Source organism: Gracilinanus agilis, chromosome 3 (genome assembly GCF_016433145.1).
Source record: "Gracilinanus agilis isolate LMUSP501 chromosome 3, AgileGrace, whole genome shotgun sequence".
NCBI lineage: Eukaryota > Metazoa > Chordata > Mammalia > Didelphimorphia > Didelphidae > Gracilinanus > Gracilinanus agilis.
The window spans coordinates 10795569-10815133 of NC_058132.1; the positions used below are offsets into that span (position 1 = coordinate 10795569).

The 19565-nt window shown below is 38.4% G+C and overlaps 1 protein-coding gene and 1 pseudogene across 1 annotated transcript in view; both read left to right on the plus strand.

Moving 5' to 3' along the window:
- LOC123239860 (zinc finger protein 69 homolog) overlaps positions 1–1942 on the plus strand; it is a 13098-nt gene extending 11156 nt beyond the window's left edge. The window contains exon 3 of the mRNA XM_044667176.1: positions 1046–1942. Within this exon, the coding sequence (XP_044523111.1) occupies positions 1046–1195 (150 nt within the window). The 3' untranslated portion in view covers positions 1196–1942. The remainder of the gene's footprint in view (positions 1–1045) is intronic.
- LOC123240731 overlaps positions 1–19565 on the plus strand; it is a 139440-nt pseudogene that overhangs the window by 32372 nt on the left and 87503 nt on the right.

Consider the following 19565-nt stretch of genomic DNA (forward strand, 5'->3'; position numbering starts at 1 on the left):
CGATCCTTGGTGATCATGTCGTCAGTGCTTGTCTTCCTAAGATGTGTATAAGAGACAGTATATATATAGAGAGAGAGAGAGAGAGAGAGAGAGAGAGAGAGAGAGAGAGAAATATAAAGACATCAGTGCTAGAGGAATTACCTTTTTTATTCCTTTTATATTGTGAGATTCAAGTGACCACATTATATGACCAGTTGATTAATAAATTAATTTAAAATGAAGAAATTGCGCCTCTTGAGAATTCCAGTCATTGCAGTCAATGTCTTTCTTATGAATTAGCTCAGTTCCCAACCCCTGTTAATCAAATGTTACCTTTTTAAAAGATGAACATCCCCTCCTTTCCTCATCATATTTACTCTTCTGTAAGTAAATATAAAATGACTGAATATTTTCTAGTAAGAAATGACATTCATCACAAAGCAAAAACAGGATATCTTGGCACATCATACCCAGTGTTTTGCCAAACTCTCAATGTAAGAACAAAATTCTTCTCTTCTACACTTAGGTAGAATTAGAGTCTCATCCCATATAATTCTGGAGTTCTCTATGCTTTCAGCTAGATGAGGGTTTTTCAGCCTTTTAGGAAATTAAGTAGAGAATTCCTTTGACTTTGTTTTCTCCTTATTAATCATTGATATTATTTTCCCCCAGAATACCCAGTAATTGCTTCCTTCTCACAAACTTCAAAAAAATATTCTCATGAAATGAATTCTCACATTGTGATGAGGAGAGATTTCAGAACACCTTCTCCACAGAATCTTCTCTCTCACTCAGAGAGCACATACCCTCTCCCTAATTCCATAGGGAAAAGCATTTCAGAGTGAGACAAACCTCCAGTCTTTACTCTTCCAAAATGATTCTCAATTCAGACACAAAATGCCTTTGTCAGTATTCCATTGGGCTCTGAATGACTGATCTTCAGGGCAAGGTAAAGAGTTTGGGATGAGTCCCTTGGGTGCTTCAGTTTCTCAAGTTAGTTGATGAGGACTGGATTGGATGAATTCTACAGGCTCAGCTCTAAATCTTGTGACTTTTGCTTGTTTAGGGGTCAATAACATTCAAGGATGTGGCTATGGACTTCACCCAGGAGGAGTGGTGCCTGTTGGACCCTTCTCAGAAAGAGCTGTACAGGGAAGTCATGCTGGAAAATGTGCAAAATCTACTCTTTGTGGGTAAGGACCATTTCCTCCATTAACTCTGAATCTGCCATTAAGGGAATGTCTTCATTCCATGCCAAAAGTATAGCATTTGAAGCCTTTATCAATGATTAAAAAAGCAAAATTGCTGATCTCTGCATAGGGTTCTCCTGCCTAGTTTTATTAAAAAAAAAAAAAAAAAAAAAAAAAGCTTTGAATTCCATGATGGGAAGCTGGGACTTTCCTCTCTTGCTCCTGAAATTGTCTCTCTTCTATTTTAGGTAGCTTCAAATGAAAACTTAAAACAGTGTTACAGATTTACATTCCTGAAGTTAATCACAAAGGTCAGCTAGTTCACCTTCTAATTAGACCTGATTTTTGTTTGCAAATTATCTGTTAATACCAAGGCAGATTTTCCTTGCAGATGGCCATTGAAGGGAACGCTCTACCTGCCAAGGCAGCCCCTTCCCATGTGAGATGAAGAGTATTTAGAAAGGATTTTTTGTTAAGAAGTATTAATGGGGGAGGCAGTGCCAAAAAGGTAGGAGAGCATAAGCCAAAGCTGGAACTACCCTGAGAATCTTAAAGGTAATTTAAAAGAGTGCCTCTAGAATTCTAGAGTCACAGAATGAAGAAGGGTCAGAGTTAGATGAGGCTCCTGAGGAAAACAACTTGAAAGGTAGTCAGAAAGGGTCTATTTCTGAGGACAAAGAGGAATTGGATGTAAAATTGGGCAAAGGGGAGTGCAGAAAATCCACTCCCTACATACTGCCCCATATCCCATACCTAGGCAGAGGGCAACTTCAAGACCCTGAACACTTACTGAGCCTTCATTAGTGCTTCCCATATTCACCCCTTGAAGGTAGGGAAACAGAGTAAAGGAAAGGGGATGGAGGAGAAACTATTGGACTTCAACTCAAATAAGAAAAGGAGGAGTAGCAATTATGAACTCAGACAAAGCTAGAGTAAAAATAGATCTTATTAAAAGGGATAAGGTTTTTAATTACAGCTTGAAAAAAAGGTAGTCTACATAATGAGACCATATTAGTTCTTAACATATATGCACCAACTGATAGAGTCTCCAGATTTTTCAAATAGAGACTAAAAGAGAATAAGGAAATAATTGCTAATAACACTATACTGGTAGGGGATCTCAACCTTCCTTCATCAGAACTCTCACCAAAAAATGAACAAGAAAGGAATAAAGGAAGTGTATGAAATTATAGACAAGTTACATTTAATAGAGATCTGGAGGAAATGGAATGAAATGGAAAAGGAATATATCTTCTTTTCAGGTGCACCTCGAAAATATGCAAAAGACCGTGTACCAGGGTATAAAGACTTCACAGTGAAATGCAAAAAAGCAGAAGTAATCATTGCAACCTTTTCAGATCATAATGCAATAAAAGCATTGTCAATATGAATTAATGGAAAGAAAAGTTTAAAATTAATTGGAAACTGAATAATCTAATTGGTCAAAAGGGGTGAGTCAACAAACAAATAATGGAAGCAATCAATGATGTTTTAAAAGGAATGACAGGAGACAACATACCAAAAGTTGTCAATGTAACTAAAGCAGTACTTGGGGGGAAAATTTATATTAATGAATATTTATCTTTAAAAAATAGAGAGAAAAAATGAAAATTAACAAATTAAAAATCCAAGTATACACTAAATTGGAAATCCAAAAAGTTAAAGGAGAAATGAATAAAATTGGAAGTAAAAGAACTTTTGAACTAATAAATAAGACTAGGAGTTTGTTTTCAAAGAAAAAAGGGCAAATAGAATAGAGCATTAATCTAACTACTATTTAAATGATTTGGCAAAATAGGAAAAGCAATCCTAAAAAATTTTTAGTCTTTTGCAAATAGGATGCTGATAGATGAGCCAGGAGGAAGAAAATCAGAGAAAGAAAACTATAGGCAAATTTCCTTAATGAACAGTGATGCAAAAATCTTAGATAGCTCACAGAGTTTATTCTCTGTGAATAAATGCAATATTTCTCTATATTCCTAAAATCTTCCATCTTGCAGCTATGAACAAATGATGTATCCAAAATCTTGTTCTGCTTGTTTAAGTCTGAAAACTTTTCGCATTGGGAAATAGAAAAAAAATCAGTTTACTTGCTACCATTATAGGAAAGAACTTATATTCCATGTGTGTGTGTGTTCCCCTTTTGTTTTCTGTTTATATCCTTTATATCCTTTTTTTTTTTTTTTCAGAGGGAGAGACTAATTTTGAAGCAAAGGAGATATCGACAAAGCTGAGCTGCTTTGTGGAAGGGTCTGGCCCTCCAACAGGCATGAATAAGGGTCCCTGTCACTTCATTTTGAGAGAAATCTCTGACTCTAATATCAAAGTAAATAAAAATGCAAAAAGTGACTGTGAATCTGATGAAATTGCAGAGAAATTCAGCCAAGATTCAGTCCTAAATCAATATAAGAAACTGACTTCAGGGAATGACTGTTGTAGGGATAATGAATACACCAAATGCTTTCCGGAAAAAGTAGGATTTAATCAGTCACATGAAAAGCCTCCCAAAATACCCATGCATCAAGATAACCTAGGGAAAATCACCTATGGCTTGAGTTTAAACCTCACAAGATATCCAAAAAGTAAACATGTAGAGATTCTTTCTATGAATAATAAAAGTGGGAGAGCTTTCAATCAGAACTCTGAGTTTGGTTCATATCAAGTAATCAATTCTGGAGAGAGACCTTATCAATGTAAAGAATGTAGAAAGGCTTTCACACAGAGGAGTAATCTTGTTAGACATCAGAGAATCCACACTGGAGAGAAACCTTATGAATGTACACATTGTGGAAAGGCTTTCACACAGGGGGGTCATCTTGTTAGACATCAGAGAATCCATACTGGAGAGAAACCTTATGAATGTACACAGTGTGAAAAGACTTTCATACACAGGATGAGTCTTGCTACACATCAGAGGATCCACACTGGAGAGAAACTTTATGAATGTACACAGTGTGGAAAGCCTTTTATACAGATCAGTGATCTTACTAAGCATCAGAGAATCCACTCTGGAGAGAAACCTTTTGAATGTACACAGTGTGGAAAGGCTTTCACACAGAGAGATAATCTTGTTAAACATCAGAAAATCCATTCTGGAGAGAAACCTTATGAATGTACACAGTGTGGAAAGGCTTTCACACAGAGGGGTAATCTTGCTAAACATCAGAGAATCCACTCTGGAGAGAAACCTTATGAATGTACACAGTGTGGAAAGGCTTTCACACAGAGGGGTAATCTTGTTGCACATCAGAGAATCCACTCTGGAGAGAAACTTTATGAATGTACACAGTGTGGAAAGGCTTTCACACGGAGTAGTAAGCTTGCTGCACATCAGAGAATCCACTCTGGAGAGAAACCTTATGGATGTACACAATGTGGAAAGGCTTTTACACAGAGGAGTAATCTTGTTCTACATCAGAGAATCCACACTGGAGAGAAACCTTATGAATGTACACAGTGTGGAAAGGCTTTCACATGGAGGGGTGATCTTGCAAAGCATCAGAGAATCCACACTGGAGAGAAACCTTATGAATGTAAACACTGTGGAAAGGCTTTCACATGGAGGGGAGATCTTGTAAAGCATCAGAAAATCCACACTGGAGAGAACCCTTATGAATGTAATAAATTCGGATAGCCTTTTCTTAATGCCCCACAATTGCTTCATGTCAGAAAATCCGCACTGGAGAGAAACCACATAAGTGAGACTGAGCTTATAGTTGCCACTCTTATCTTATTTAACATAAGAGGATCCACACTAGGGAGAAACTTTAGGGGTATGATCAATGTGGTAAGGCCTTCAGGCAACAATTATCTCTTATTCCCAAGTGAGAATTCCTTTTGGATAGAAATGTTATTCCTGTGATGAATGAAGAAAGACATTGAAATGAAGAGTCCAGAGCTTGTTCAGTAGGAGAAAATATCTTCTGAACAGATCAGTTCCAGATGGATTCCCTATAGGAAGACTTTCAGCCAGAGATCATCTTTTATTTCATGTTGCAGGATTCATAGTGCAACAAAACCTAATGACTGTGCTCAAGTTTATGTGTTTTTTTTCAGGAGGAGGGTGATCACTTTCATTTGGAGATGTGCAAATGATAACAAGTCTGAGAGACCAGCCCACATCTATTAGACTGCTTATTATGACCGAAAAGGATAGTGACAAAACTTGTAGGAGATGTGAGAAGATTGAAAAAGGAATGAACTTTTGAGGTTGTTATGAACTAATCCAACCAATCTGAAGAAGTCAATTTGGAACTATGTCCAAAAGGCATTAAAAAACAAAAAGGAAAAAGACCTACATTTAAAATACAAAACACTTAAAGGTGCTTTTTTTGGGGTGACAAAAGTATTGAAAATGAAGAGGAAACTCATCAATTGGGAAATACCTGAGCAAATAGTGGCATATGATTGTAATGGAATCCTATTATTTTATCATTAATGAAGAGGAGGAGCTCAGAAAAACCTGGAAAGACTTGAGAACTGATGCAGACTTTTAAATTTATTATAATCAAACTGTACTATGAAGCAGTGGTCATCAAAACAATATGATACTGGCTAAGAGACAGAAGGGAGGATCAATGGAATAGAGTTGGAGTAAATGACCTCAGCAAGACGGTGTATGATGAACTCAAATTATTCATTTTAAATTTTGTAATGTTCTGTCTCTTGTTTGGTCTTAAATTTCCTTCCTTTCCTGTAGATCTGACAAGTATACTATTTCACATTTCTCTAATTTACTTATAATATCACTCTTCATGTTAAAGTCATATACCCATTGTGAATTTCTCTTGGTATGAGGTGTGAGAAATTAATTGAAACCTAATTTTTCCCATAATATTTTCTAATTTTCCCGGCAGTTTTTGTCAAATAGTGATTTCTTGTCCCAAAAGCTGGGATCTTTGGGTTTATCAAACAGTAGCTTGCTGAGTTTATTTACCCCTAGTCTGTTCCATTGAGCCACTCTTTTGTCTCTTAACCAGTTCCATATCGTAGTAGATGGAAGAGCTTCAGGCCACTTTTTTAATCTATCCACAATTACAAGACAAAACTTGTATCTTCCAGCTTTTGGCATGCTTATATAATCAATTTGCAAACTCCCAAATAGATAATATGCCAAAGGTCTACCATCTATACCTTTCTTTCTGAATGCACCTTGATTGAATTTTTGGCAAACAGAACAACTACTACAGATCTTATTTGCAATAGTACTTATTCCCAGTGCTACACATTGCCTTTTTACAGAATCTACTATAGCTTGAGTACCATAATGACCTTTTGTGTGAATGGCCTGACACAAATAGGTTTAAAAATCTTTTGGTAACAGTGGTTTTCCAGTATCTGCAACCCATATTCCATGTTCTTTCCTTGTTCCAAACTTCTCCTTCCACTTCTGAATTTCTGAGTCTACATAAGCTCTTTCTAAATCATCAGACTCAATAGTTGACAAATTCATTACATATAGTGGAGCATTCTGGGCAGCATACTTAGTAGGTACATCAGCTCTGTGATTTCCTTTGGAGACTGAATCTCTGCCACAAGTATGACTTCTGCAATGGATTACCACTACCTGTTTAGGTTTCAGGATAGCATCCAACAACTCAGTTATTATTTCTACATGTGTAATTGGTTTTCCTGATGCAATAATAAAACTTCATTGTTTCCAGATCTTTGCGTTTATCATACACTGTCTTGCTGAGGTCATTTATCCCAACACTATTCCATTGATCCTCCCTTCTGTCTCTTAGCCAGTATCATATTGTTTTGATGACCACTGCTTTATAGTACAGTTTGAGGTCTGGTACTGCTAGGACCCCATCATTCACATTTTTTTTTCATTATTTCCCTTGATATTCTTGATCTTTTGTTCTTCCAGATGAACTTTGTTATTGTTTTTTCTAATTCAGTCAAAAAGTTTCTTGATAGTTTGATAGGTATGGCACTGAATAAGTAAATTAATTTGGGTAGGATTGTCATTTTTATTATTTTAGATCATCCTCCCTATGAGCAATTAATGTTATTCCAATTGTTTAGATCTAGTTTTAATTGTGTGGAAAGTGTTTTGTAGTTGTGTTCATATAATTCCTGTGTTTGTCTTCGCAAATAGATTCCTAAGTATTTTATATTCTCTAGGGTGATTTTAAATGGAATTTCTTTTTCTAACTCTTGCTGCTATAATGGGTTGGAAATATATAGAAATGCTGATGATTTATATGGGTTTATTTTGTATCGTGCAACTTTGCTAAAGTTGTTGATTATTTCCACTAGCTTTTTAGTTGATTCTTAGGATTCTTTAATTTCTTTTTCTTCTCTAATTGTTACTGCTAGTGTTTCTAGTACCATGTTAAATAATAGAGGTGATAATGGGCATCCTTGTTTCACTTCTGATCTTATTGGGAAGGCTTCAAATTTATCCCCATTACAGATAATGCTTGCTGATGATTTTAAATATATAATTTTGACTACATTAAATTAAAAAGGTTTGTACAAACAAAACCAATGCAACCAAAATTAGAAGGGAAGCAACACATTGCAAAAAAAATATAACAAAAACCTCTGACAAAAATCTAATTACTCAAATTTATAAGGAGCTAAATCAATTGTATAAAAAAAAATCAAGCCATTCCCCAATTGATAAATGGGCAAGGGACATGAATAGGAAATTTTCAGATAAAGAAATAAAAATTCAATAAGCTCATGAAAAAGTGTTTTAACTCTCTTATAATTAGAGAAATGCTAATCAAAACAACTCTGAGGTACCACTTCACACCTAGCAGATTGACTAACATGACAGCAAAGGAAAAAATAATAAATATTGGAGGGGGTGTAGCAAAATAGGAACATTAATGCATTGCTGATGGAGTTGTGAATTGGTCCTACCATTCTGGATGGTAATTTGGAACTATGCCCAAAGGACTTTAAAAGACTGCCTGCCCTTTGATCCAGCCATTCCATTGCAGGATTTATACCCCAAAGACATAATAAAGAAAAAGACTTGTACAAAAATATTTATAGCTGTACTCTTTGTGGTGGCAAAAAATTGGAAAATGACAGGCTGCCCTTTGATAATGAAATGACTGAACAAATTGTGGTATCTGTTGGTGATGGAATACCATTGTGCTAAAAGGAATTATGAACTGGAGGAATTCCATGGTAACTAGAACTACCTCCAGGAATTGATGCAGTGAAAGGAGCAGAATTAGGAGAATATTATACACAGAGATGGATAAACTGTGGCACAATCGAATATAATGGACTTCTCTACTAGCAGCAATGAAATGATCCAAGACATTTCTGAGGGACTTATGAGAAAGAACACTATCCACATCCAGTGAAAGAACTGTGAGAGTAGAAACACAGAAGAAAAACAACTGCTTGATCACATGGGTCGATGGGGATATGATTGGAGATGTAGACTCTAAGAGATCACCGTAATGCAAATATCAATAATATGGAAATAGGTCTTGATCAGTGACACATGTAAAACCCAGTAGAATTGAGCATTGGCTATGTGAGGGGAGTGGGAGGAGGGGAGGGAAAGAACATGAATCATGTAACCATGGAGATTTTTTCTTAAATAAAATTTTTAAAAATTAATTTTTTAAAACCAATTTAAAAACAAATTAAGGCAAAAGGTGGTCCACCTCCTTGCATTCCTCAGTATCCCCCATAAAAAGAGGCAATCCAGGGAATTACCTTACCCCAGTGATAAATTCTTAAATTGAACAGAATATAATAATTCCATGCAAATCAGAATATGATACACCTATCTTGCCTGTTAAAAAACCGAAATTAAATAAAAATGGAAAACCTGTCAATTTGTACAAGGTTTAAGAATCAGAATATGATACACCTATCTTGCCTGTTAAAAAACCGAAATTAAATAAAAATGGAAAACCTGTACAAGGTTTAAGAATTGTAAATAATCATGTCATCAAAAGATACCCTGTGGTTCCAAGTTCATCTACAATTATTTCCTCTATTCCTCATATCACCAAATATTTTACAGTAGTAGATTTGTGTTCCACATTTTTCTCAGTACCATTCATGAAGATTCCAGAAATATATTTGCCTTCACATGGAAAGGTTCCTAATGGATGTGATGTTTGCTTCAGGGGTACATGGAAAGTCCCACATTATTCTCACAGACTTTAACACTCAATTTAGCAAATATTAAGTTTAAGGAGAGCCGTTTGATACATTTTGTAGATTATTTGCTCTTGGCCTCACCAAATGTTGCAACATGCAAAGAATATAGCAAACATCTCCTTTTGAAAATATATAAGAGAGGACACAAGATCTCAAAGGCAAAGGTTCAGTGCTATCTCCCCAAAGTGGAGTATTTAGGGTTTATTTAACTGATGGTGCCCGCTTCGTTTCCCCTAGGCATGTTGAAGATATTCAGAAATTGAGTACTCCCTCCACTAAGAAACAGTTGAGTTAGGAACAATGGGATTTTGTAGGCAGTGGATCCCTTGCTATTGGGAAATCACTAAACCCCTTATAGCATTGCTAAAAAAAACTTAGTCAAGTTGTGTGAGGTTAAGATGGCAGCTGAGTAAAAAGCAGCTGCTTAACCGCTCCTAACCGAAACATATAGGACTCCTCAAGAAGACATAAAAACAAATCCAGAGGAACGAAGGGACTCCACAACAGGGCGCAGCATTGAAGGTACGTGGAACTGGGGCCTTTCCATGCTATAACAGGGTAAAACAGCTCTCACTAAAACGTAAGTTGAGCAATCCCCTCCCCAACCCCACACAACCTACAGTGCCAAAGCCAGCTCACAGGAGCTAGAGCAAGCTTGGGGCACCCATTAAGTCCTTGGCAGCTACCTGGGGTCACCAAGGCCTGTTCCTGAGAGCAGCAATACTTAAGACCCCAAGAGGCTAAAGAACGCACGCAGACTTTGAATGCAGATCCTGAGCGCAGGCACAAGCGCAGGCTCTTGAGTCCACGGATCCTGAGCACAGGAGCGGACTCGGATCCTGAGCACAGGAGTGGACCTTGAGTGATGACCCAGTGCAGAGGGGTGCACAACTGTGGAAACAGCGCCCTGAAACTATTAAAGGAGCCTTAGACAGAGGAACAAACAGGAGGCTTGACCCTGAGAACACGGAGATCTGAGACTTCAAGAGCCTAGAGAGCGCAAACAGACTCAGGGTGTGAGGAAAAACCTGAGAGGGTGCAGGGCTAACAATGGCAAGCCATTCTTAAGAACCCCAAAAGAGAAAGATCAAGAAGAAATCTGTAACACTGGATAACTTTTACACAGAGAAAGCCCAGACGGCAGAGCGAACAGCAGAGGAGAACAAACAAGTAATCACATCCAAACCTTCTCAAAATAATGAAAACTGGTCACAAGCTATTGAAGAGTTCAAATCTGAGATGATGAGAAAGATGGAAGAGATCTGGTAAAAAAAATAACAGTTTAAAAGGCAGAATTTCACAATTGGAAAGTGAGGCAAGTCAACTGAAGACCAGAAATGACCAGATTGAAAAGGAAAACCAAAAGATTATAACCGAAAACCAGTCCCTAAAGGCTAGAATTGAGCAATTAGAAGCTAATGATCTCTCAAGACAGCAAGAACAAATAAAACAAAGTCAAAAGACTGATAAAATAGAAGGAAACAGGAAATATCTCAATGAGAAATTGACAGATCAAGAAAACAGGGCTAGAAGAGACAATTTGAGAATCATTGGTCTTCCTGAAAAAGCAAAAATTAATAGAAATTTGGACTCCATACTAAAGGAAATTATTCAGCAAAATTGCCCTGAAGTTCTACAAGAAAGCAATATAGACATTGAAAGGATCCATAGAACAACCTCTACACTAGACCCAGAAAAGACAACCCCCAGGAATATAATAGCCAAATTCAAGAGCTTCCAAGTAAAAGAAAAAAATCTTACAAGAAGCGAGAAAGAGACAATTCAAATATCAAGGAGCACCAATCAGGCTCACACAGGATCTGGCAGCCTCTACGCTAAAAGACCACAAGGCTTGGAATATGATATTCAGAAAGGCAAGAGAACTGGGCCTTCAACCACGGATCAACTACCCATCAAAACTGACTATATACTTCCAGGGAAAGTATGGGCATTCAACAAAAGTGAAGATGTCCAAGTATTTGCACAGAAAAGACCAGGACTAAATGGAAAGTTTGATATCCCACCACAAAAATCAAGAGAAACATGAAAAGGTAAATAAGAAACAGGGGAAAGAAAGAAAATCATAATTTTTAAATTTGCCTCTTTAAGGGCTTCAATAAGATCTAATTATCTGTATTCCTATGTGGAGAAATGCTATATATAATTCTCTGTAGTGAACTCTATTCACTATTATAGTATTCACTATTAGAGTAATCAGAAGAATAATTCATAGGGAGAGGGTAGAATACTAAATGGTCTAAGATGATATGGGGGGTGAGAAAGAGGGGGGTGAATAGTAGGGGACATCAAGAGAAACTTGAGTGAATAAGAAAAATAGGATATTCTATTACACACAAAGAGGGCATGGGAAGGGGAGGGGAAAAATACTATTATAAGAAGGAGAGGAAGAGAGCATTAAGAGGTAATATTTAAACCTCACTCTCAGTATAATCAACCCAGAGAGAGAAGAGTAGCTATTTTATCCATTGGGATATAAAACTCTATCTAACCCTACTAAGAAAGTCAGAAGGGATAAACCAAGGGGAGCAGTGGAGTTAGGAGGTCAAAAAAGGAGGGGAGAAGAAGGGGGAGGGAATTCATTAGGCCTTTAAAAATAAAAAGAGGGGAATAATAAGGGAGGGGGTAGAAAGGGAAGTTAATCAAGGGAGGGGATAAGGGATACCAGCTCAAAGCAAACCACTGGTTTAAAAGTAAATAGTGTAAGAAGAAGAGGTAGGACTAGGGGAGGATACAAAAATGTCAGCGAATGCACAACTGATAATTATAACTCTGAATGTGAATGGGATGAACTCGCTCACAAAACGGAAGCAAATAGCAGAGTGGATTAGAAACCAAAATCCTACCATATGTTGTCTACAAGAAACACATATGAGGCAGGTAGAAATACACAAGTTTAAGGTTAAGGGCTTGAGCAAAATCTTTTGGGCGTCAAATGAGAAAAAGAAGGCAGGAGTGGCTATTATGATTTCTGACAAAGCCAAAGTAAAAATAGATATGATTTAAAAAGACAGGGAAGGTCACTACATCCTGATTAAAGGCAGTATAAACAATGAGGAAATAACACTGCTCAATATGTACACACCAAGTGGCATAGCATCCAAATTCATAAAGGAGAAACTGGCAGAGCTCAAGAAGGAAATAGTAAAACCATAAAGTGGGAGATCTAAATATTCCTCTTTCAGATCTAGATAAATCAAACCAAAAAAATAAATAAGAAAGAGGTAAGAGAGGTGAATGAAGTCCTAGAAAAATTAGATTTAATTGATATGTGGAGAAAAAAAAATAGGGACAAAAAGGAATACACCTTCTTTTCAGCTGCACATGGTACATTCACAAAGATTGACCATGTAATAGGGTATAGAGACATTGTAAACAAATGCAAAAGAGCAGAAATAATAAATGTAACCTTCTCAGATCATAATGCAATAAAAATAATAATTAGTAAGGGCACCTGGACAGGCAAATAAAAAAAAACTTAGTCACTGAACCACTTAAGATAGATGCAGAACACCTTTCAGCTCTTTGAAAATTAAAATAGGCAATCCTATCTGCCCCTGCCCTAGATATCTAGATATCCCAGATTACAACAGACTGTTCATGTTACATGTACATGAAAGAAGAGGGTAGTTTCAGGTGTGTTAACTCAATCTTTTGGACCTGTTCAGTGTCCAATTGCTTATTATTTGGCCCAGCTATAAAAATTGGAGAAAAGGACTCTTGGATTCAGTACTCACATGTAAAGAGAGCAGCTTCTGTTGAAACTGATTGAATATACCACATAACTCAATGTGAGGCGTTGAAGGGATGAAAGTAGAAGGTAGGTAGGAGGAAGGAAGGAGTAAGGGATGGGTGAGAGAAAGGAGAGATTGAAAGGTAGAGGAAGGGAAAGGAAGATAGCAGTCCCCAGCCCCAGCAGGGGGAAGTTGACCAGAGCCCTTCAGGGTTTCAAATAAAATATCTGAGAGCAACTTTAGGGTTTAGAATAGCTAGATTTTATTTAAATTAGAAAGGGGAAAGTCTAGGAAAAAACTAGGAGGTAGATAGAAAGGGAAAAAGGCACCAAGAGAGAGATCAGAGTAGAGAGCATCAGCCAGCCTCCAGGCTCAAGAGAGCAGAAAGACCCCAGGGTAGAGAGAGAGAAAAGGTGCCAAACTTTCTCTTTTATACTTTCTATGAAACCTCCCACAAAGGAATTGGGAGTTGTCAGGGGAAATTGTAACAGGGATCCCTGGGAGACATAGTCTTCCAGGGCTTAGAGTAATTATAAACTGTGATCCTTTGGGAGACCAGTCTCCCCAATGGATCATAACAAACATAAATTTATAATCACAATAAAATAAAGGGTATATACATCAATACAAGAGGAGAATGGTAACCCCCCCTGAAATTACTCTCAAAAGAGTTAAAATTTTACATTATAGATTATAACACAGACATTATGATTATAAAACTTACATCCCCCCTGAGGAGAATCAATAACACATTCTCCCCTTAAGATATACTGTTGCAGGGTCATTTGGTATGAGTTATCATCTTCCTGATTTTTATGCCTAGCATTTTCATCACTCCTAGAGTTGTGATTCCTGGAATCATCATCATTATTATTATTCCTGTTGTTATTTCCATAGCTATCTTTTGACTGGGTATTATTTCTGATTACTCTTACAAATTCCTATAGTTTATCATTGTGTGGCCCTTCTTCTCACAGAAGTAGTAGATAATGGATCGGTAGTTAGATTCTTAGAGAGGGGCTATAGTCTCTCCTTTATTTTTCATTTTTACTCTTAGCATTTTATTCTCTATTCTTAAAGCATCCACTGAGTCAATGTCTTCCTCATGTCTTTGTGCATGGCCCTTAAAAACACAAGATGCTACTTTCCTCAATTCCTCAAGATTCATAGATTCCCAGTTTGGGCAGTTATTTTTAAAATTGTCTTTGACTACTTCGCAAGAATTCTCAACAAATTGTCTACATACTTGTCTAATATCCCATTCCCTGGTCAAATCAAAGTCCATATATATGTCACCCATCTCAATCAGCCTATCCATAAAATGGGAGGGAGTTTCATTGGTATATTGTTTGGTCTCCTCGAATTTTGACCAGCTGTCAGGTGTATCAGAGCAAGCTTTCATGGCTGACAATAATGCTTCTCTACCATTGCATAATTTGTTGTGATCTGGAACAGAATTGTAATTCCAGTTTGGATCCTGGAGGGGCCATTTAGGTCCTCCCTTGCCTTTCTTGTGATTGGCCAGAGAAATGATTCTATCTTTTTCACTGGTTGTCAGAAACTCATCTAATATATTTTCAACATCCTGCCAACTAGGGTCATAAATTCGGAATATGTTCTCTAATTTTTTCACAATTAATATTAATTCTTTCTCAAAAGTAGGCATATTTTCTTTGAATCTAGCTAAATCTTGAGGGTTGAAGGGTGTATGGTGTCTTATAGGCACCAAGACCCCATCTTTATTGAAGGTGGGTACTTACCATGAGGGAAATAGGCTTTGGGATGCATCATTTTGTGTTCCTGCCTCTGTGCTCCCCACCTGGTGATCAGTGTGGTAGATAAGAGGATGGGAAGGATTAGGTAAGCTAAAGGGAAGAGGTTGGGGGTAGGAAGGGTTAGAAAGATGAGAGGTAGAAGGAGCAGGATTGGAGGGGTCAAGGACTGGGGCAAAGGAGGAAGGGTTAGGGGCTGGGGCAAGGGAGGAGGGGTTAGGGGCTGGGGCAATGGAGGAAGGGTTGGATTAGGGAGGGGCTGTAGCAACAGTAGGATTGTTGGATGGATTGAGTAGGGGGTGTGGCAGTATCTGGAGCAATGGGTTGAGTGGAGGGTATGGCAGGAGCAGAGTCGAACAGAGACTCAGATGATGAGGTATGGAGAAATAAGTCTCTCTTTGCTGGAGTTTTCTTGTTTTTAGTTTTCTTCTTTTTAAATACTTTGCAAAGATTTTTATAGAAGCCATCATTTGCTCTATACTCTCCTCCATATTGTCCAGTCTTGAGTTATAATTAAGCTGAGCTCGTGATGCCCTGGGTTGTTTCATATTAGAAGAGGCATTTATTTGGGTCAGAGAGGAAGTGTGTTGTTCTTGGAGAGGCTGAGATGAATCTTTTACTTGCTTCTCTAGTATATCTAGCATATTTCTCAAGTCTCTCCAGGAGAAGTAAAGATAAACCACTCCACTTACAAGTATTATAATCACACCCAAATATAGTGCAAGATATATTTCTTGTAATACGTTCTGTGGGATTACAAATCAGCAAAACATCAACATTTGTCCAAATTTAATTATGTAGTTGATAGCCCCAAGGATGCAGTTATCTACTAAGGTGTTCAATGGCTCCAACCACATTTTTGTTTACTTGTTAAGTTGCCTGTAATTTTACTTTTGTCAGTAGATGGCACTATTGGCTAGTTTTTTCCTTGTCTAAGTACTGGGTATGGAATCTATTGTCTTTCAATAGTTAATCCCATTTATTTCTGGCTGGCAGAAAAACAAAGCCTGTAATCTGAGGCTGAATTCTAAAGATTAGGTTTAGGAGGATTAGACAAAGCCTCTAGCCCTAGGCAGGCTGAGTTTCTTTCAGAGAGATTCTTTCAGAAAGAAATTTAGGATCAAGTCAGGCGAGGGGCATAGAGAGGAAAAGTTACATATTTAGTGAAAGAAAAAGGATGAAAATTTAGTGTTGAGGTTAGAAAGGTCTGTTAAGAAGATCTATAATAACACCAAAGGTAGTGTCTGATGCAGTCAGCTTTGTTCTCTCCAAAATTCACTTTTCACAGCCATTCCCACTGGCTATAAGAGAGCCTCACTGATAAGTGCTCAGGGATGGGAGTGTGAAAGATGAGATTGTGCTTCCCCAAGTTCAAGAAGGAAAGAGACTGGGAGGGGCTGGCTTCAAGATGGGCAGAGAGGGGCTTCAGGGGAAGAGGGCCTGGGCTGGTGGCCCCCAGAGAGAAAAGCAGATCTCTTGGGTGGGAGCTGGAGAGCTGAGTGAGGCAGGAACATGGCAAGAAGGTGACATCAAAGACCACCATCTTGTTCTTGGAAGTCAGAGTTCAGGGAGGCCATCTGTCTGATCTAGTCTCTTGACTTTGCCCTATCTGGTCCCTGCAATTCAGAAATGTTTGCTTCCTACAAAAAAAATATGTACAAGATAAATTGTAGGAAATCACCCAGAGAAGGTGGACCAAGAAAGGCTTCTTGCAGAAAATGGGATTTTAGTCCAGATCTGAAGGAATCCTGTGAATTCAGGAGGCAGAGACCAGTTGGGGCAGCAGTATAGGCTTAGGTGGAGACACAGATCCAGTAACATGGTGGGTCAGGAGATGGAGAGGCTTCTGTGAGGAAAAGCAAGTAAACCAGTGTCACTGGATCCTGAGAATATGAAAGAGGGTAAAGGGGGTAGCTCTCAGGGTGACCTTGTAGCCTTGTAGGTGGCTGGTGGCTGCCCGGGTAGAATATCAAGCCCTGGGATGGTTTGGAAGCCTGAGGAGAGTCTAGGCTAAAGAGGGGTCATTTTGATGGCAGTGGCATTTCAGATAATAGAAAGCAGGGCTTGGAGTGGAAATCTCAGCTTGGTGCTAAGATCCTGCCTTTGGGTGCTAATGGAGGAAGGCTCTGATCTTAGGACTTCAGAGGCAGGACTGGTGGGGCTGTGGGGACTGGGAGGACCTACCCAGAATACACTGCTTCCAAACTGGAATCTGTCATCTTTCCTTGGAACAGAGATCTCTCTGCCTTCTCCCTTCAGGGCTGAAATATCTCTACCTTCCAAATTCTAGTTCTGACCCAAAGAATTACAGCTCAGACTTTTTCATTCTAAGGCATGAAAGTGTTTATTCAAGGATGTTTACAGATGGTTTAGCCAGGAGAATGAAAAAACCCATTGTAGTCAATGGAATAGCCCTGGGGCTGGGGGGGTGGGGGTGAGGACAACAGTGGAATTGTCCCCTATAGGATTTCAGGATTCTAGATTCTACTAAGAGTCTGGGAGATTGTTTCTTTCCATTCATGGAAACTCTCAGCCTTTCCTCAGAATATTCCTTCCCTGAGTGTGGGGAAATATTCTTTTATTCTTTTATTTTATTCCAGGCCCAGAAGCAGGAAATGGGTCAGTTAGGGGTACAAAGATCCCCAGTGCACCTACGTGATATTCTTCTCACAACCCCCTTCCTTTCTGCCAGACTTTCAAGGGGGTTTTGGGTGCTGGGAGGTGGTTTCTCAGACTTGCAATATCTTATAGAAGGGGACTAAGCCATAATATCATCCCTTAGCCTTCAGGTTACCTCAGGTGCTCCTCCCACAATTCAGGTTTGGATTGTCAAGCAACCCTTATCAACCTGGAGGAAATGCACAGAGAAAGCCTAGGAAGACATCTACTTTTCTACATTCCAATTTGCATTCTCTGCTATTAAAAAGCATAAGATCTAAAAGCACCAATAAAAAAGATTTCAAAGCATTTCTAAGATTTTCAAGCACCATTTAGCACTGCCAGCCCACATCACTAGTATTGTTCTGGCTCCCATTATATCTCCAAGACCCTGGAGGGGCATTCCCAGCCTTATCACTGGATCACAGCTATAGGACTTTCACATGTCATCCATCCTATCCCTTGATTTCAGGAGTCATGGATGCTCCAACTGGTCTCATCTGCTCTGGGATCCCTGGCCCCTTCTGCCTTCTGGGCCTCTGCAGGATGATGAGGGACTGGAATGGAACCATAAAGAAGGAATAAGTGAGTCTGAGAAGTAGTCTTAGATTTCTGACCTTCCTTTTCTAGTCTGATCCTACCTGCTGCCCTCCTCTTCTTTTGGTTGGAGTCTCCCCCTGGGGGCAGGGCCAGGGGCTTTGTTACTCCTTTGGGTTTTCACCCTGTATAAATGCCTGTAGGGCAGCATCCTGCCTAGGAAGAAAGAGAAAGACATCTCCCACTCTGGGATCCCTGTTCCTTCTAGCTCAGACAAGAGGAAACAAAGACCTGGTCCAAGCTGGGAGCCTGCAGCCAGAGTGAATGGCAAGGCCTTCTTATACTGACTGCTCATACTAGGAAGAAATACAGTATAATGAAGAATCACAACTCAGGAGACCCTAGTGAAAAGGACACTTTTGTAAATTCTTTAGAATCTACAAAATGAAGGGGAAAAGTCTTAATTCTTTCTAATAGAAATGAAGGAAGGTGAAATATAGATTACAGAAAGAGAAATCATGTTTTAAGGAAGAAATCATAATGATGAAAAAGGGAAAAGAGATTTTTATCTACTTCTAGCCTCTACCTAGACCTGAATTTTGTGTGCAAAATCTCTATTAATATCCAGGCAGCTTTTCCTTTCATATGGGCATTAAAGGGAATCCTGTACCTCCCAAGGCAGCCCCTTGCCCTTTGGAAGATATTGTTAGTAAATTGGGCAGTTCTTCACTGCATAAGCAACCATTAAAGAATTCTTAGCTTTGACCCCTTGGACATCATACTAAACCTCCAGAGTCCAGAACCCCCAAAAGGGCTGTCGTCCAAGAAAACTAATCCTGAATCATGCTGTTGGATGATGGATTCAGTATAGGGTATGAGACATAATAGACGGTATATTGTTAAATTAGATGAATGTTTAGTGTATCTGCACTAAATGGCATAATATCTTTGGATCTGAAGAGAAAAGGACATTTTTATTCCACATTTAAAATTACGGTATGAGAGGTAAAAAGAGTATTCTATTTCTAAGCCTTGCACATAAATTTTACCAAGAATGACCATGTGATAGTGCCTACAAAATGATGAGAACAGAATACCTGAAAGGTTACCTGAGACTGACAAAATTGTAAGTATAATTGACAAGTGACATTTAAAGGAAAGCTAGTAACTGCAATGGAGAAAGACTGTCTTCTACTAAACACAGAGCACATTCAGGTACAGGGACTGATTTGTAATCTAGCTACAGGGAGACTGGTCACGACCCTCCTCCATTCTGAGCTCTTGGCCTGAATTGTGAAGGGTGATGAGAATCCTGGACCTGCCTGTGTCACAGTTTCATTGTGAGCTTTCAGTGTTATTGTTCATGAAGTTATTTCTAAAATCAACAATCTTGCAGATATAACAAAGTGGTGCATCCAAAGATTGATTCTGCTTGTTTCAGACTTTAAAAGTCCTCTTTCACTGGGGAAATAGAATAAAAATAAATTTTCTTTCTCCCATTAAAGGAAAATATTTATATTTCTGTGTTAATA